This window comes from Nannobrachium achirus (genome assembly GCF_963921795.1).
Source record: "Nannobrachium achirus genome assembly, chromosome: 11".
Lineage (NCBI taxonomy): Eukaryota > Metazoa > Chordata > Actinopteri > Myctophiformes > Myctophidae > Nannobrachium > Nannobrachium achirus.
This window is the reverse complement of record NC_137820.1, coordinates 39,362,072-39,382,395: the sequence shown is the minus strand read 5'-3', so window position 1 is coordinate 39,382,395 and position 20,324 is coordinate 39,362,072. Positions and strand designations below refer to the sequence as shown.

Here is a 20,324-nt window from a genome sequence, read left to right as displayed (position 1 = left end):
TCCACAGCCACTGAGCGGCATGCAGGCCAACGGTCCGGGCCTGCAGTACAAAGTGATGTGGAGGCAGAAGGGCGGCGCGGACCGGGAGTGGACGTCGATGACCGTGGCCAACGTCTCCAAGTTCTTGGTGTCAGGAACTCCCACCTTCGCCACCTACGAGCTCAGAGTGCAGGCTGTGAACGACTACGGGGCGGGGCCCGAGCCCGCCACCGCCCACGGACACTCCGGAGAGGACTGTGAGTGACACTGTCCCCCTCATCAGAGTGAACCTTGTGCGGTCACATTCTTAGTCAAACGGACATCAGTGCTCTCTAAATGTTCTCTGTACCGCTTTTTTCTGTCTGCACCAGGGGTCTTCAACAGTTTCAGGCCAAGGACCCCTTAGTTGAGAGAGAGACGAAGCAGGGACCCCCCACAACCTGTTGATAGATTCCATATAGTTTCATCTTTTGACAACACGATCGTCAGTGTATTTTGGATTAATGTCAATTTGTGTTTTCAGATATTTAACCACTTGAACCGTCAATACTTGAAAACTTGACCTTTCACTCTGTACTTAGTCTGCTCTTTTTCCCCTCTACACTAAAGCTCTTTGCCGAAAATAGCCGATCTACAAGCTCACAACGCCTATAGTACTTCACTGTACGACTACTGGTGAAAATAGCCAGTCAAAAACCTCACAATACAGACTATTTTAGTATTTTGAAAAACATATTAAAGTATTTCAAATAGGTGATCTGAAAGCTCACAACGGGTCGATGTAGATCAGCCATTTGAACTATTGTTTTTCAAAATAGTAAAAAAAAAAAAAAGAATGCCTACAAAGTTTAGGTATAAGGGGTTAGGCCGCAAGATAGAGACCTAAATAACTGCATAGTTAGGTCCTAAAGATCTATCTAGTCGCTTTATAACAAGACAACATAAACAATGTTATAGAAAGTTAACACAGCGAGTGCCCACGCGTCAATCTCTTTGATGTCGCGGGAGGCCCACGACGTGTTGACGTGTTTACTGTATTTACAGTATTAACTTTAAATCTCACCGTTAGGTTGGGGCTGCGCCTGGATGTAGCCCATTAGCCGCTAGTCGCTTCGAGTCGACGCTGAGAGCATCGCGCGGCCGTTTTTCTCCGTATACTCCAATGCATTTCCCCATCTTTAACGCCCTTTATCTCTGATGTTTGTTTTATGGCTAAAACTGTGGCGGGGTGCGGCAAAATGTCCAAATTTTGATCGGCAAAGAACAGCTATGATCAACACTGGTCCATACAGAAAGTTACACAATAACATCCTGTCTGCGCTCATGTGACCAAGTGACGTCATGCATTGACGCAGCAGGGCCGGATTCGATACAATGGTGGTGGGCCTGGGCAGCTAGAGGAGATAAATGGGGCTCAATCCAGGGGCACCCAATGTGTTAAAAGGCCAAACTTGATTTGGTCCTTTCAATAAGTTGTGTGTGTCTTGGTGTGTGTGTTCCAGTACCAGTGGCAGCTCCTCAGAACGTCCTGGTCAGAGTGATAAACAGCAGCCTGGCAGAGGTGCACTGGGACGCTGTTCCCCCCAAGACAGTGCGAGGACGCCTCAAGGGATACAAGGTACCGTATAGCACCTCATAATACACTACCTGTAAGACACCCTAAGGGCGAGAAGCGAAAGAGCGCGCTGAAACAACCGACTGTCCATATATGGGCATTCCCAGATATGAAAAGTTTCAAAAGTAGCAGATCCTCAAACACCAAACATGGCACAAAGTGACGCGTTTGTCGACCTGCTACTTTTGCTGTTTTTTAATCTGTGAAGGACCAAACCTGTTGAGGTTACATAATGAGGTTTCCACCCGACAAGAGACGATATGGTAATTAAGACATAAAAAGTATTTAAATGCATGAAAAGGGCAAGAAAAAATAAATAAATAAAAGAAGCATAGGAAAAATAAAGGTCACACACTCACAGAGCAGAATAATACAGCTCGATGCAGAAAACCAACATGTTGGAAAGGATGCTCTGCCTCGCGCGGTGCTCACTCAAGCTGTGACACAGCGAAGCGCTAAATGTCGAACCGTGTGTGTTCTATTTCATCCCTGCTGACCGCCAGAGGCGGTGCTTAAAGCACTGAATATTCAGTGCTTTAAGGATGTCATTCGGGATTCATAGAACCGTAGTTACATTCGTAACTTTCGTTACACCCAGGGGTGTCGCACCAAATTCGGGGGCCTGGATTCACTCACATGTTGTGCTTTGACTATTGAAAAATAGCAGATATACAAGCTTATGTGAAGGAACCCCAAAATGATACGTATTTGGCCACAGACCCCCATCTCAAAATATGTAGTTCCAGGGTTAGTTACAAATGTTCGCTTAAAAAGTACATATTCAAAGATTTGCACACATTTTCATGACTTTTCAAAAATAGCAGATGTACAAGCTCGCAGGGCTGTGAGCTTGTACGTAACTAAAGTACCGGTATATACAATAATGAAGGCCTCTCCACCTTGGGCCCTAGTAACTCAGTCCCACTACCCCCCCCCCCCCCCCCCCACCCCTTGTGACACCCCTGCTCACACTCAGGTTTACTACTGGAGGGAGCAGAGCCTCCACAAGCACAACCCCCACCACGCGGAGAAGCAGATCCTGACCTTCAGCGGCAACCACAGCCACGGCGTGCTGCCCGGCCTGCATGCCTTCAGCCTCTACTCCTTCAACGTCAGGGTCTTCAACGGCAAGGGAGAGGGCCCGGCCAGCCCCAACCAGCAGTTTGAGACCCCAGAAGGAGGTAACGGAAGGAGCCAACGGAAGACTTTGGCCGATATCCGGTTTTGCGACATTGTCCAACTCCTACTTACCGATTCCTGATGTCAATCGATACCAACATATCGTCACTGTCGGGCAGAAACCTTGTATCTCCAAGTTTCAAATGTGTATGTTTTTTCGCGAAGTAAAACCCTGCTTCATCAGAAAAGGCTGTCGCACAACTGTAGTGAAAACAGAAGATCTACAAGCGAGGCGTGTGTGCTTGTAGATCGGCTGTGTGCTTGTAGATCGGCTGTTTTCACTAGTTTAGTTCATCTTTTTAAATGTTAAAAACGAACGGGTTTGGACATACAAGGTTTCCACCCAACAACGATGATATGCAGTCTTTTTTCACCAAAAGTAAACTGTATCACATATCTAATAAAATAAATAACTATAATATCAATATAATATTTAGTTCTCAGACCTCACAAAATACGCAATAAACAAGTTGATTTATTCTACTGTAGATTTTTGCTTAGTCAGTAAAATACCGATACCGATACCGATATTTCCCAAAATTAAATCTTTATGCTATTGTCTGATCGGATATCCCTACTTTCTTTCCTTCTTTCACGTATAATTTTCTTATGTCTGATGTTCAGAAACTTGATACTCTTTGTTGTGACCAGTCATTAATCACTGATAAGTAATAACTTAATGGCCAGGAAGGAAATTGTTGTGGTTTGATGATTTTCGTTTTCCTTCAGTCCCTGGCGTTCCATCTTTCCTGAGGATCAAGGACCCCAGTCTGGACTCTCTGACTCTGGAGTGGGGGGCTCCTCATGACCGCAATGGACGCCTCACTGGTTACACCCTCAGATATCAGCCAGGTGAGACACTTTTTTGTTATTCCTTTTTTTTGTTTCCTGGTTGTAATTGTGTGTCTTCCTTTTTATATGTGGTGTAAACAGTCGTGTGCTAAGTACCGTAACGGTTATTATAACATAATCAACAAACAAAGGATGATTAGGATAGCCTGAGAACACTCTAACCACTTTAAATCTGGTGGCCCTTTTCTAAAAAAAAAAAAAACGTTCACACTTTCTTTCAAAAAGTGTTCAATATTCTTAAACGAGCCGAACCAAGCAAACTCTCAAAAAGCTCATGTGAGCTTGCAGTTCGGCTATTTTCAGATTTATTCATTTTTATACGTAACCGATGAAAAAAATAGGGGTCGAATAAGTTGTTTTCCTTAGTGTACAATAGCACAAATGAATGAATCAACTTATTATATTATAGATCTATGATTTACAATTACTTCCACATTTCTAAACCCCACGCCCCTTTTCCTGATTTCTCCACTTCCACCCGTCCCACCTTGACACACCCCTCTACCTGGACACTGCCTGTGTCCATTACACCTTCCCCACTTTATCTCTGTCCCGACTCCATTTCACCACACCCCTTCTTCCACCCTGCTCCGTCACTCCCATCAACTCCACCACCATCCCTTCACCTCCGTCACCCACCCACCCTTCCTCCAGTCAATAACACCCATGCAGTGGGCCCGGTGCACGAGGTGTCCCTGCCTCCCAATGAGACCTCCGTCACCCTGCGCCACCTCAAGTACAGCACGCGCTACAGGTTTTATTTGAACGCCAATACGGGCAACGGCGCGGGCCCCGCCATCCCAGAGGAGGCGGTCACCATCATGGACGAAGGTAGGTTTGTTGTCCCGAAATGGAGGGTGTTGAAGATGAAACCGTATTAAAGGGGCGCAACTGTTAATCGAACTAATCGATTGAATTGATTTCGACAATTAATCGATTTTTGAGCGCATTTGACCGAGTGTGTATGTCTGTCCATATGCATGTACCGTATGAGTACGGACTCAACAGATGCAATACCACTGGGTGACCTACCTTCAAGTGGCGCTGTTGAGCTGAGCAAGACACCTTTTCAAAATGTTTCTAAAATAGACATTTTCAAAAAGAGCAGATCTACAAGCTCACAACATAGCAACGAGCTTGTAGATGGGCCATTTAACAAATAAAAAAGCACCTTCTCGATTATTCAATTCATCAAAAAAGTAATGGATAGGATAATCGCTGAGAAATTCATGGATAGGTGCAGCCATGATCGGTCTACGTATTTCTTGCAGATGACACATTACTTCCACACTAGGGAATTATTGTTGTGTGGCTCAGGTGAGGAGCATCCGTATGAATGGATGCTCCAGTCAGTGGATCCATCGTATTTCTGCAAGCAAAACATCCAAACTGTGCTGTTTTTCACTTTTTTAGCCTGGTGCCCTAGTACTGTACTTGGTAGGATTGATTTGATTGTGCCACAATATTGTCACTGGTAGAAATTATGTTTGTAGAGGTAACAGTGTTCAAATGTGTTCAATCAACATGTAATTCTTATAACAGGATATAAGCTCATTTGCGTCATCAAACAAAGCTTTTTGCATAGTGGACCATGATTGTTATTCACCTGCAGTGTTAAACACATTGACCGACTTATCACCAAACTTGCGATTATACGTTACACGGCATGTTCCCACAAATCTCTCGTCTAAACAGGGCGACATCGACCGATGTTGACCCTTGTCTTGTTCTCTCTTTGTGTCTTATTTCTCCCTGCAAGCTCTAATGAATCAGCTTGATGTAGATTTTGGGCCAGGTACCAGTGACAAGAGAGAGTGTGCATGCCTTTTTCACACCGTCAAATACCTCTCAAAGCATGCACTTGTTTGCATGAACGAATCGCTCTCGCAGGCTGTCAAACCGCACAGCCCAGGAGTAGGGCTGTCGCTTTCAGATAAATACAAAACCTGAATGCTATTTAAGCCTCCCACGCCAACAAAGCTGCCTCTGTGACGTGTGTGTGTCTGTTGTCTTGCTGTGTTGATAGAGCTGTTGTCAAAGCACTCCGTCATACTTGACCTCCGTGTGCCTTCTCTTTCTCTCGGTGGCTGCCTGACAACCGCCTCGCCTCTGACTGGTGACGATGCTTCTCCCTGCATGGCATTGGTTTTGCTTGGCATGCCAATGAATGGACTGCAATGTGTATATAACCCTTCTGCCACTGCCTGCTGTATCTCTGTGTACTATGGACTGTGTTTGTGGCTGTGTGGCAGTGTTAATTTTGACAGCAATCTTCTTTTTTATCTTCTTTTTTTAGTCATAGTATTTTTAAATAACCTTTCATTTAGTTATTTTAATTTTGGGTCTAGTTTTAGTTGTCTAAATATCGTAAGATTTTAGTCAACTAAATCTACAGTTGATTTTGTCGCATTTCTTTTTCTTCTTTTTGCCAGGACTTGATGGCGTTGTGATGCCTGATTTTACACTTGGTTGCATGCTGAAAATAGTCAATCTACAATCTCACAACGTGTCGCACTGTGCCGCTTTGTGAGCTTGTAGATCTGCTATTTTCAGAGCAGAGCGTCTTTAGTCAAGTTTTAATTGACAAAATGAACACTGCCCTGTCTGCTGTATCTGTGTGTGGACTGTGTTTGTTGCTGCCTGTGTGTGTGTGTGTGTGTGTGTGTGTGTGTGTGTGTGTGTGTGTGTGTGTGTGTGTGTGTGTGTGTGTGTGTGTGTGTGTGTGTGTGTGTGTGTGTGTGTGTGTGTGTGTGTGTGTGTGTGTGTGTGTGTGTGTGTGTGTGTGTGTGCGCGCGTGCGTGCGTGTGCGTGTGTGTGGTGGTGTTACTGTTTACCGTTCTCCATGTTGTTTCAGGGAACACACAACCCTCCCATCCCATAGCACGGCCTCCGCCTCTACACCCAAACCACAAGGGTACAGAAAGATCTAACCGCTGAGATCTTAGGATATTACTATTCACATTAGTAATATGATCATATTACCATGTTAATATGATCCATACCTATTTAGCTCTCTTATCTGATGTGTGTGTCGTACTCTTCAATACAGTATGTGTGTTCACATAGTTTTGTAGATTTGTTGGACCTATTATTAACAGATAACTGTAGTGAAGAACTGGTGTTCAAGAGACATGTTATGTGACCTAGATTAAAAATGTCTTGCAACATAGGGCCTGTCAGTATCTTAGGGCGGATTCAGACTATGGTCCCGGGTTCGCACCCCGGACCATTTGTCAGATGTTGTGATTGGTGTGAACTAGGGATGGGACGATAAGCGATGTTATCGTGTATCATGATAAAAAACACTCACGTTAATCGTAACATGGAGATTTAATTTATCGTGAAAATCGTCCTCCGTCATGCACTGGGATCAATACACCTTTTGTACCACTTAAACCCTCTATAATTGGTAAAAGGTACTTATAATATACAGTCTTTTTTTCACTCTCTATCAAATGTCTCTGGCAAATATCCTGAGGCAAATCCGCCTCAGGATTATGGATGTTGGAGATATATTGCCGCTAGGATAAAGATACCAAGGATTCGTCCAAGACGTCACTGTTATCCCACCAAGGACGCGTCAGTGATGTTGCGATGTTTCAAAGACCATCAGCGCACAGTGCCTTGGTTGTGTATTGTTGTTCTTTTACTGTATTATTACAACTCAAGACAACGTCAGGAACACAGTCAAACTTGCTTGCCAGCGGGGAGCGGGCAATCGTACTTGGGAACAGTTCGAATCAATCGGACCCAGTCTGAATCCGCCCTTAGTAATACAGTACAGTACAGTATGTGTGCATATGGCTTTGTATTGTAAATAGTTAATTTTGTGAGGAAACATTTAGTAGAACCATAAGAAAAACAAACCAAAACAAGAACAATCTTCATCATTGTGTTTTCTCTTGTGTGCTCAGTGCGGCCTGCTGCTACTCCAGCTTTTGGGAACGTTAGCTCCTCGATGGGAGAGGACGGGGCGCTGATCAGTTGGGAATACTGGGGCCCGGAGAGAAATGTTTATGTAGAATACGTAGAAAACAGTAAGCAAAAAACAAACACCGCCTGTGTTTTTCTACCACTTCTACAGTACATAGGTGGCAAGAGATTCCTACTCCTTTATTGGATTGTGCAGGTCTATACAAATATTGGCAACCCGTGGTAGCTCTTGGCGCTAGCCGGTGTGGACCCAGATGTGATAAAATTAGACCACGATTGGCCAGTGATCCGTGTGTATCGCACCAAATAGCTGGCTGCGAGCTTGTTATGTTTGCGCCAGTCGATTTTGATTTAACTGATCCGGGGTTCATTTTGCTCCACCTGCACCGAGGACGAATAAAGCAAAAAGTGCTTTTGTAGTAGGGTTCTCTCACACCTACGTTTTACATTTATTCATGCCAGGAATTAGAATAACTCATGTAATTCCCATAAACTGAGCCATGCTCAGTTTCAAACATTTCACGATTGAGTCTTACCCTTCATTATGATGACATTTATCATATCGTCGTTGTCGGGTGGAAACCTTGTGTCCAAAACTCTTCGTTTTGCATTTATCATTTAAAAAAATATTTAAACTAGTGAAAACAGCCAATCTACAAGCACACAATGCCTCGCACCGCAAGACGTTGTGTGCTTGTAGATCTGCTGTTTTCACTTCCTTTTGCGACGGCCGTGTATGATGAAGCAGGACTTTACCTTGTGAAAGAAAAGTACAAATTTGAAACTTGAAGATACAAGGTTTCTGCCCGACAGTGACGATATATCCAGGTATCATGTAGCCATTAACATACATTGTAGTTAAATCTTATATACTATAGATCGTTGTTGTTGGTAGTGCCACCCATCTTATCAATAAGTCATACAGTATATTCAGTTAGTCTATTAACAACTTTAACCCTGGCATCCTTAATTTGGTCATTATAGGTGAAAAGTGTCGAAAATTCAGCTCTGCAATCTCACAATGCATTGCAATGCAACGCATTGTGAGGTAGAAAAAGATACATTTAGACAAAATGTCGAAATATTTCAAGAAACTAGGGCTCAAAGTCATACTGTGTAACTTTTTCAATTACCATTCAATGTAAAAGTGTATTCTGACAACACTTTTTTTGTGAGTGTCAGCCATTGACACTCTGGAACCTGAAATGTATTTATTTATTTATTTAATCTCGACAATTAAGTCTTACATTACAGTCTTTGTCAACATTGTTTTTCTGTCGTTGTTGCGCTGCTTCGCGCTTTGTTTCGTTTGGTAATTCTGGGCGTGACAGTTCTAGCAGACCATAGACACGCTATAGACGCTGTAATGACCACAGAGCTACCAGAGGTGTCGCCAAAAAGACTAAAATGAATGTTATTACACAGTATGACTTAAATTAAAGGTAGGGTAAGTGATTTTCCTTGGTTAAAATACATGATAACTCCTTGACTGCCACGAATTAGAGCACCAACCTTTGAGAAATGGCTGAATATTCTGCGTCGCAGACAAAACTGTTACTGGAACACTATCAACATGAAGCTGATGAATAGTACTCTCTCCTGATTGGCTGACATTTTGTCGCCTTCCTTTTTGTTAAATAACACTTTTTACAGCACTTAATTGTGCTCCTTTTGAGATCAAGACATTCTACATGTCTGTTACAAGTATTACCATTAACATTTTTTATCAACTCACCCTCTTGGTGTAGTAAAAGTTTCACCACCTGACACCAATCATTAGCAATCAACAAGTTTTGAGCTTCAACATTTTTGCCACTTAGTGAAACTGAACAAATCAGGGTTCTATTCACATGACTTTTTTATTTTTACAAAATGAGGGGCAGAACGATCTTGCAGACAGACTGACCATGTGCAGCATAGCCTGTTGTCCTCATTTGAAGTGAAATCCCAAAATCATGACATTTGCAGATAGGAAGTATTTTTAAATATTAAAAAAAAGAAGTATATACTGTACATCACTTACCCTACCTTTAATCCACCGTGAAAACATCCAGTGAAACCATCCCCGCATGATCCCACACTGAGCCCCTTTACTCAACGCTGTGCTCCTCCTTCCACCCTCAACCTGCCTGTCTCTCCCTCCCGGCAACGCCCCTCCCCCGCAGGTGAAGGCGCGGCGGCAGCGGAGTGGCAGAAAGAGTTTGTGAACGGCTCTCAGAACTATGTGCTGATGAAGGGTTTAAAGGAGGGCCTGTCCTATAGGGTACGGGTGGTGGCCCAGGGGGGCCACAGTGACCAGGCCTTCCACCACTCCAAGGAGGTTTTGGTTGAAGTCCCAGGTGAGGCAGCTTGCCGGGGCGGTTTGCCCTCTGCCCTCCATAAGCCCCACCTGGCCTGGCCGTGCATGCATGGCCTTTTTGTGTAGGACTGTTGTGTGCAGACCGTGCAGTACTGTAGTTTGTGGCGTTGTGTATTTATAACCCAGTCCAGTGTGGATGTATGATGGAAGGAAGCAGACCACCGCTGTTGGTTGTTCCAATGGAATTCATATTCCATGCATGTTCCATAGTGATGTAGACTGTGTGTGTGTGTGTGTGTGTGTGTGTGTGTGTGTGTGTGTGTGTGTGTGTGTGTGTGTGTGTGTGTGTGTGCTGTGCATGATTTCATCCTGGGTGGAAGATTACAGCATACGGATCGTGCTGCAGAAGTGCAGATTTTATGAATGTATTAGGAAATGTGTGCATAATATGGGGGTCATTTTCACATAGAAAGTATGTGTGTTTAGAATACGATATTCAACCTAATTTCATAACTTCTGTGTCAGCGTGCGTGTGTGTGCGTGTGCGCGCGCGTGTGTGTGTGTGTGTGTGTGTGTGTGTGTGTGTGTGTGTGTGTGTGTGTGTGTGTGCGTGCGTGTGTGTGTGTGTGTGTGTGTGTGTGTGTGTGTGTGTGTGTGTGTGTGTGTGTGTGCGCGCGCGCATGTGTGTGTGTGCGCGCGCGCGTGTGTCTCTTGTATTCATGTGGGAGAGAGAAATAAATAGATACCCAATCTGCCATTCATGTTAAATGGTACAGTATATGAATGTGCTTGCAATAATGTTCTTGTATGCCTGTGTGTGTGTGTGTGTGTGTGTGTGTGTGTGTGTGTGTGTGTGCGTGTGCGTGCCTGTGTGCGTGCCTGTGTGTGTCTCGTGTGTGCATGTGTGGGAGAGAAACCAATAGCATCCCAATCAGCTCATTCGTGTTAAAACGGTATGTTATTGCAAATGTCTTTGCAATAACATGCTAGCGTGTGTGTAATGAATGTCTGTCCCTCACTGACAGCTGAATCCATGGAGACCGCTCTAACTGCTCTAACCAGAACCCAGGCCGTCTCTTTCAGCAATTAACGCTCTAAAGCAGTAGCAAGCAGCACATTGTTAATAAAGCACTCATAACCCGCAAATCCCTCCATAAGTAGATACTAAAAGGAATGCTTCATGATGGTTCATAACAATTATCGTTGGTCCACACTTGTGTAACACGTAATTAGTGAATCACGAATTGAACGATTTGAAACTATGTTGTTTTCTGCACGGTAAAGTCTGTAGTGTTCATTTTACCTCGAGGGTTTTCAAGGGGGTCCCTCTCAACTATGAGTGATTGTTAGGAACCAAAATAGCCCCCTTTGCGGGTCTGTAACTCTGAGAGTGTACAAATGGAACCAAACACACCCTTACGGCTCCATTTGGTTCCATTTGTACACTGGAACCTTACAGGTCTGTAACTCTGAGAGTGTACAAATGGAACCAAACACACCCTTACGGCTCCATTTGGTTCTATTTGTACACTGGAACCTTACAGGTCTGTAACTCTGAGAGTGTACAAATGGAACCAAACACACCCTTACGGCTCCATTTGGTTCTATTTGTACACTGGAACCTTACAGGTCTGTAACTCTGAGAGTGTACAAATGGAACCAATTTAGACCTGGAACGCAGATCTGTGTCACGTTAGATTTTAACCACTTTAACCATTGTTTTATGCTTTAACTATTGAAAAATAGCAGATCTGCAAGCTCACAGCGTGGCACCGAGTGCCACACTGTGAGCTTGTAGATCTGCTATTTTTGAAAAAATCATGAAATCTTTTGCAAGTCTTTGAATATACTGACCCGATTATGTAAATGTCTTCTAAAGGTTGTTTTTAAACTCATGTTTCTATCATCAGTGGTGCTCAAACCTTTTCATGACAAGGACCCTCAAAATGATATGTATTTGGCCACGGACCACAGATCTCAAAATATTTAGTTCCAGGGACCACCCAGAAGCAAAATCTGAGTTACAAATGTTCGCTTTAAAAATACATGTATTCAAAGATTTTCCAAAAAAGATCACAAAAAGAAAATAGCAGATCTACAAGCTCACAGCTGTGAGCTTGTATATCTGCTATTTTTCAATAGTTAAAATATAAAATAAATCCAGGTCTTAATGGGTCAGCACTATAGGGTTTTACCGTGTGGAGTGTGTTGGTGGTAAAGGCCCAGTGTTCATTGTGAATTCTCCTGGTCCTCCTCACAGCCACTGCGAGCCGGCAGGTGGACATCGCCACGCAGGGCTGGTTCATCGGCCTCATGTGCGCCATCGCGCTCCTCATCCTCATCCTCCTCATCATATGCTTCATCCAGAGGAACAAGGGCGGCAAATACCCTGGCAAGTAGCATACGCATGCACACACAGACACAGACACACATTTAACATCTTTATTTGCATTCACATCCAACAAGAAATTCTTGAACACAAACAATAGTAGATGCACAAACTTGGGAAAGTCAACAATAAGTGTTTCAGGATACAGATCACGGCAGTACAGGAAGCATCGACTCCTCCATACAGTATATGGCGACTGCCAATTGTCACAGACACAGAACAGAATTTAGCCTTTGCATGCCTTAATTCTTGGCCAGGGCATCGCTGCAACCTGCAGGCCTCTCACAACAGATTTATGGACATTACCGATGCTTCCAAATATAGCAGTTTACATTTGTAACCAAGCTGTATAATAGCATCCTTAAGGCGTTACATTGGCACCTTGGTAAGGAATGCCTCTTCCAGGCTGTGGTCGAATGTACACGCCACTTCCAGAAGCTACTCTTCTAAAACCCACAATCTACTTTATCATCTGTACTTTCAGTAAGGTATACCTCTCTCCTTCGCTCCAGTTTTGGTGACGTCGTTGTTGTGCACACACCTTTGTTTTCCGCAGTCAAAGAAAAGGAGGACGCACACACCGACCCGGAGTTCCAGCCCATGAAAGACGAGGACTGTACTTTTGGGGAATACAGGTGAGAGAGAAAGTGACCTGTGGTGGCCCCCCATCTTGAGCCTCTCCAGGGGCACCATGTCCTCCTCGACTGAAACCCCTGCCCCCTTGTACCCCCCACCCTGACCAAGAGAACCAACCAATGACTCCCCCACCCCCCCATGTCCCCACTCACAACCCGGTCACTCTAGCTGGGCTGGAGCTGGGCCCACCTTTCCTTTTTTGCAACAACCCAATCCTTTAACAGCTGACCTCCAGCAAGCGCCCAGGACCACCACCACCATAACAAAGAGTCTCATAACAGTAGGAAGAATTCGTACCCCTCCTCCTCCACCCCCTCTGAACTTCTACACGCAGCAAAGCACAAAGCCTGATCTCCTTCTTCGGGGTTGTGGTACATCTGTGAAGGCGGGGGGGCATAGTGTGTGTGTGTGTGTGTGTGTGTGTGTGTGTGTGTGTGTGTGTGTGTGTGTGTGTGTGTGTGTGTGTGTGTGCGCGTGCTTGATATGACAACGTGGTGTCATTTGAGAAGCAAGCTTCTTTATTCAGGTGTCAGTTCTAGTGATTGGGGCGGGGGGTTTGGGCATTTTGAAGGCTAGTCTTATGCTGCAAGCACACTGAGAGAAGCCAAGCTAATGGTTGGCTTGGTAATTCAATGTAATCTCTATGCAAACCAGCTTTTAGAATTTCCATGCTCGAAGAAAAGCTTGAACATTTTAAAAGCTGGTTTGCATAGACATTACATTGAATTACTAAGCCAACCATTAGCTTGGCTTCTCTCAGTGTGAATGCAGCATTAAATCGGTCTCAGAACTAAATAAGCTACATTTTGCGAAGTTGGCCTCGACCTCCAACTAATAAGCTAATCCATATGCAGTGTCTGTATATAGATAATTAACAATTTGCTTAATCGATCGCCATTTGCATAACTGTACATTAGATATGATTGAAATAACTCTGCTAGCTAACTGTTACCCTAGCCACGCTTGCTAGCATCCTCCCTCCCCCCCTACAGTTGGCTGCTTCTCCAATCGCACGCAGAATAAAGAGCGTTTAAGCACTTTAACTTAAGTACAGTTCATGTTTTTCGACATTCTTTTCTATATTATGTCAATTTATAAGATGTTTTTGCTTTTATATTTGATATTACGTTTTGTATCATGTATACATGAATCTGTTCTATACATTTTACAGTATGCTGTGATGGAAAAAGAGCATAAAATGAAACCAACATTTGGTTTCATATTACGCTCTCAAGAGTTAAATTGATATATAACAATTATGCCATATGCATGGTGTGAAGAACTGATGTATGATACTTGCTGTAGGCAATAATGTGATGAATGAAATAATTATATATAAATATAAATATATATTATATGGATGTACTGTATATGGATCAAATATTACATTATTGGCATGTTTGAGGGACGTGAGGCAGCACCAAGTATAATGTGCTAGTGCTGTTTTAGGCTGTTGTTACCAGGCAGGTAGCCTTTCTCTCTGTAACCATATGAACCCTACAGTATAGCGTCCCTCTTCTGTGGGGTGAACATTCTGTGGACGATGGCAGATCTACAAGCTCACAATGTGCCGCTAAGCGCAACGCATTGTGAACTTGTTGATCGGCTAACTGTCGGCTAAGAGATTTTTGCGTAGATGGTGGGAAAAAAGCAGCGGACCAATTATAGAGCTCTCGAGGACTCCAGGAAACAAAGTACAAGGGTTTAAGTGGTTAAAAACCCATTAAGACCGGGAAAGCATCTGTGTCATTTTAGATTTGAGCTACTTATATATTATTTTATGCTTTTGCTATTCAAAAATAGCAGATATACAAGCTTGTAGCGTGTCACTTTGTGCCGCGCAGCAAGCATGTAGATCTGCTATTTTAAATGGTGACAATTTGTGCAAATCTTTGATTATATTCTTTTAAAGCGATTTTTATATTTTAACTTAAATCCCTGCTTCTGGGGGTCCCTGGAACAAAATATTTTAAGATGGGGTTTGGCGGCAAAATACATTTATTTTTTATCAGAAAACTGTTAGGGTTTAGAAGACATTAATTTTGTGGGATCGGCCTCAGGTCTTAATGGGTTGAACTGTGTTCAGAATATCATTCTAACTGTTAGGATCCAGGAAAACTCCTCCTATGGACATCAATTCAGATAACAAGAGTAGAGGCACGAGGCAAAGTGTACAAGATTACGCCTTTGTGTAGTGTATTCTTTTTTTACCCATGCCATTTTCCTCAAAGTCAATAAAGGCATCCGTTAACTCGACTCAAAATGCTCTTGTTTGACTTTAGCAGATCATGTCGTCGTTGGTCGGGCAGAAATCTTGTATCTCAGCATTTTGTGTTGTTTTATGTTGTTTTTTTTTGTTTCATAAACTAATTCCAAACGTCACATAAAAAGTAGTCTCATTCTCATTGTTTTCTTATCTCCGAGAAGAAAAGCCTGGTCACGACCTAATGCAGAGATTGTCTACGGGGGCGGAACTTCCATCGTACATACTTCCCCCGGGAACAAATCTTTTTCGGCCAATCAGACTTTTTTCATTCACGGAGAATGTAAGCAGATTTGTAAACCGTCAACGTCATTTCCTTGGGCGGTACTTCCGTCAAATGTTGGTACGCTCAATTGGCTAGGTAGTGAAAATAGCAGATCTACGAGCTCACACAATGCGTCCATTTTTGAAGAAAAAATAAATAAAAAGACAAAAGAAGTGTAGGTAACGTGCGTTTCCACCCGACAACAACTATATCCTGGCGGTGTCCTGTGGTGACTGTAAATGACATATTAGTGTCTTTACCTACTGTACATCATCACACTACTGTACACAAGGGCTTTACATGCTACACTTGACATTACGGGGAGGCTGTAGCTTAGGAGGTAGAACGGGATGGCCAATGGTACATGGGTCGGCGGTTCAAATCCCGGCTCCTCCTGTCAACATGTCGAAGTGTCCTTGGGCAAGACACTGAACCCACGTTGCTCCCGGTGAGCAGGTTGGTGCCTTGCATGGTTTCCACTGCCATCGGTGTGTGAATGGGTGAATGTAATGCACAATGTAAAGCGCCTTGGATAAAGGTGCTATATAAATGCACCATTTACCATTTACGGTTACATTTGAAATGGATGTGAGCATAACGGTATGAGGTAAAAAGATGCATAGAAATGGTGTTTGGCTCACGGACAGCATTCCGTCAAACCTTCCACAGTGTGCGTGTGTGTGCGTGCGTCTGTGTGCGCTCGCACATCCTGGCGTCGTCGCCCCTGTCAGCTTATGAGGGATTCTGTGCTGGATTTTTTGTGTATGACCTTTTTGTTTGTTCCTCCATCACTCTGTGTAACGAGGATGTAGAGCTCAGGGAAGGTAAGGGGCTGTCAGGAGGTTTACATCAAACTAGCCTGTGAGGAGGGCTTCGGTGAATCCTCTGTATTTTCTATATTATATTCACTGCTACTGTGGAGAGACCCAAAAAATATGCTTGCCCTGTAAACCATTCCAGTTTATATTTTTTTCGCCGCTGTCATCAAGTTTAACGTTGGTTCATAAAGCTTTCACGTTGGTGTCATGAATGTATACCAGAGTTCTCTTTTACGACGTAACTACCATAATCGCTAACTGGCCATTCGTGCTGTGGCTGGATTATGTAGGAAGTCAATGATAATAACCACCGTTAACAAATTAATTGAGATTCAAAATGTTCTTCAAAATGGTAATTATTATTTTACATAGAATCCCCATTGGCCTTTTGAAAACCGTTGAATCTTTCCCAGTAGTTAAACGCGGGGCTGAGAATACATCACAACGTGTCAGCATGTCAACAGCGTGAAGGCTTTATGAATGAAGGGCTATTTCATCCCCTCTCATCAATCTCCTACTTGTGTCTGTTCAATGTTGACTAACCGATGTCCAAAGAAAGCTTTCTTTGCAGATTTATTCATGCATTTTGCCAAATTGTGATCATCACGCTTGCGCGTGGGGAGAGAGGGGGTCTTGGCTGAAACCTTGCTTTTCATCTTTTCTTCACATGTTTAGTTTTTCCATTACATCTCTCGCCGGGAGAAGGCTAGGCTCATGTCAAGCAACATGTTTACCACTTCATGGTTGGTTTTCAAGGGGAATGTGCAGAGAGAATGATTGCCTGAAATGTATTCCCCTGTTGCAAGATGGAAACCAACTAATCATCCACGGCTACTACTACCCTTTTTTTAGACTTGGAGCAAAACCTTATTGAAATTCACCTCTTGTGTGTTGTATATGCTGAGATATCCACCATCAGAAGAACAGTGACTAATTCCAATTGAACTGAAACGCAATAGACTTAAACTTATACATTTTCTATGAAAGAAGTATAAAATCGGCGTATACAATGTTGTTGCTCTGTCTAAGAAAAGGCGAGAAACACTAATCTCCTTAAATTTCACTTTCAAAAACAATTTTGGTCATTTTATCACCTACTCAAGCTTTCGGGAGCACCCCGGACAGATATTTGATATTCATTTTATCAAACACGCCCCTTCCTATACAAACCCATTGAAACTTCAAACATTTTAACCATGTTAGATTCATCCAAAACATCCATCTTTGATTCTGGTGACTCATACTTCCCTCCTAATACGTGAAGGGACCACGTTCAATTACTTTTTTTCATTTATTTGTAATGTTTTTGGGAGAAAAAAAGGATGTAATAAATAAATGAAAAAAGTAATCGAAAAAACATTCCCCCCTCTGGCTCTCACGTATTAGGAGGGCAGTACGAGTTACTAGACCCAAGAACGGGTGTTTTTGATGACTTTACCATGGTTACAATGGGCTTGTATAGGAAGGGGTTGTGTCTGATAAAATGAATATCAAATATCTAAATACTGAATCGAGAAACCTAAAAACTGTCTAGGGCGCTCACAATAGCCTGAGTAGACGATAAAACGACCCCAAAAGTATTTTGAAAGCGGAAATATCCCTTTTTAATGCATCCCTCCCATCACGTCATGTTCCACCTGTAACGCCTGGCATGTCATTCTCTCCCCTCTCAGCGACAATGAGGACCATAAACCGCTCAAAGGGAGCATCACGCCGTCCAGCGGGACGGTAAAGAGAGACGACAGTGACGACAGTTTAGTTGACTACGGCGGGGACGGCGGAGACGGCGGACAGTTCAACGAGGACGGCTCGTTTATCGGGCAGTATAGCGGCAAGAGTGCCAGCCGGGGCACGGCCGAGGGCCACGAGAGCTCGGAGGCCCCGTCCCCCATAAACGCCACCATGAACTCCTTGAACTCGTTTGTGTAGGCCTGCTACGGTCAGACACACACACACACATACACACAGATTCCTATCTGTCCTAGTATATCGCCGCATGGCTTCATAGTCACATGATCAACATCTGCTGTCACCTCTACAGACACGAGATACTCTTCTCAAAACGTGGACCAAATGGAGAGGTGTATACCTTGTCACTTAGACCAGTGTTTCTCAAACTTTCACATTTCAAGGTCTCCCCATAACGCTGACAGTGTACAAATGGAACCAAATGAACCCTGACGGGTTCATTTGGTTCCATTTGTACACTGTCAGAGTTACAGACTTGTGTGGGTCAATTTAGACCCCCCTAAAGGAACCCACAAAGTCCCTGGAATCCACTTTGAGAAACACTGACTTAGACGCCCTCTGGAAGCCCCTGTTTCTTTGTTTCGCTTTATTGTTATCAATGTCCCAAGGGTATTGCCATAGTAGTTGAACCGGACATTGTTCAGTGCATGCAATGCAACGCAACCCCCTGAAAATGACCTGCAACCATATTATATTAACTAACACTTTTATATTAACATAAGTACAATATTCTTGCCAGAAATCTATAATGGACTATGCGGTGCTTGTTCTTTGTCTAAAATATGATATTGTTGTGTACATTATGAGTCATCATCATAGTGTATTTTCTTTCCCAAAAGAGACACTTGTATAGGAAGCGCTCTTTAATTTGATTTTAGTACACTATGAAATCATTTTCAATGGACAATAACAGGTCATGTCATGTAGATGCGGAGTAGATAACGAGACTATTCGGACCTATGGACAAGGGTATGCTGGGAGTTGTAGTGTCTATGGCCGCATCGATATGATACGCGCTCACCCGCCAACCCCCGCGCTGATTGTTGTGTGTGTGCACCTGTGATGGAGGATAACTGCATGTCACGTGACTCCCGTCATCATCACCCAGACCCCCATGACGTCATGACCTTTACCCTGCATGTGACCTCCTCTGATTGGTTCCACCGCCTCACACGACCTCGTCTGGCAGGAAAAACCATGACGGACCCTGAGGGGTCTCGCATCCCAAAAGTTGTGTCTGCCGCTGTGGGTGGCCTTCCGCTGATACTTAGTGCCTTCCCCTCAGAACACTGAAGCAGTCACAGAAAAAAACTGCACTTCCCAGGGTTCAGTGCACTGGAACGGACAAAAAGCATTAAGACTGGTGTCCCCACACGCCCCGGTGGGAGGATGAGTGTAACTGCTGAAGAGGACTCTGGAGGAATAATTCATACACTCAGTTGTAGTTTTCTTTTACTTTTTAGAGATTCTTTCAAATGACTTCAAATATGGGATTTCCTTTCATTCCGATAAGCAGCTTAGCGCATTGATTGTGGGACCTGGCAAAAAAAAAAAAAAAGAAAAGAAAAAAACATCTGGCTTTTAAAATGCTTCAGTCGTCTGTATAATGTCATGATTGTATTTCGGCAGGGTTTGTGACTGCGTGTGTGTATGTGTGCGTGTGTGAGTGTACGTATTGTACGTCCTTGTGTGTGCGTCTGTGCGTGCGTGCGTCCGTGCGTGCGTGTGTGTGCGTGTGCGTGTGCGTGTGCGTGTGTGTGTGTGTGTAAATTCCTTCTAGACAAGAACTGTTCACTTACACTAACGATGACTTGAGGGCCTGTGGATGGGATCAAGATTTATTTTTCTCTTAACTTGCATCAAGTTTTATTTTTATTTTATTTTTTAAAGATATGTAGAATATTTGTTGAATTTGTACATAATACCCAGTTGAGACTGTACAGGGAGGAGCTAATGAGGCAGTGTTGTGCATGAAATGATTGAACTTAGCTGACAAGGCCTCTTTTCAACATAGATTTCTTCTAGAGAGAACAGTATGCATACTTTTTTTTCCTGCTGTGCACAGTGTATACTGTTGTGTAACTCAAGCTCAATACATACTCCTTTCCAACGTTTGAACTTTTCATCAGAAAGGGGGGTGATACCATTACAAATTGATATAACTACAAATTGCATTGATTGGCTTTGTAAAGGGTGGACCCAGAATTTCATAAAAATAAATGTAAATATAATGGAAGTAGTTCAATTACAAGCTTCTATAGATCTGCTATTTCTGATTTTCTTTAAGTATTTGAAAACGAATTAAAAATGTTCCAACATGGAAACGATTATGACGATTACGCAAACA

The 20,324-nt window shown here is 43.3% G+C and overlaps 1 protein-coding gene across 1 annotated transcript in view; it reads left to right on the top strand.

Annotated features, from left to right (window-relative positions):
• Positions 1 to 18,157, top strand: part of LOC308294065 (neuronal cell adhesion molecule-like) — a gene marked incomplete at both ends in the record, with an annotated part of 43,850 nt that extends 25,693 nt beyond the window's left edge. The window contains 12 exons of the mRNA XM_080736778.1: positions 8 to 236; positions 1,482 to 1,597; positions 2,571 to 2,775; positions 3,503 to 3,625; positions 4,280 to 4,456; positions 5,385 to 5,420; positions 6,480 to 6,539; positions 7,540 to 7,662; positions 9,724 to 9,897; positions 12,118 to 12,249; positions 12,803 to 12,881; positions 17,902 to 18,157. Of these exons, the coding sequence (XP_080592904.1) occupies positions 8 to 236; positions 1,482 to 1,597; positions 2,571 to 2,775; positions 3,503 to 3,625; positions 4,280 to 4,456; positions 5,385 to 5,420; positions 6,480 to 6,539; positions 7,540 to 7,662; positions 9,724 to 9,897; positions 12,118 to 12,249; positions 12,803 to 12,881; positions 17,902 to 18,157 (1,710 nt within the window). The remainder of the gene's footprint in view (positions 1 to 7; positions 237 to 1,481; positions 1,598 to 2,570; positions 2,776 to 3,502; positions 3,626 to 4,279; positions 4,457 to 5,384; positions 5,421 to 6,479; positions 6,540 to 7,539; positions 7,663 to 9,723; positions 9,898 to 12,117; positions 12,250 to 12,802; positions 12,882 to 17,901) is intronic.
• Between the last annotated feature and the right edge of the window lie 2,167 nt (positions 18,158 to 20,324).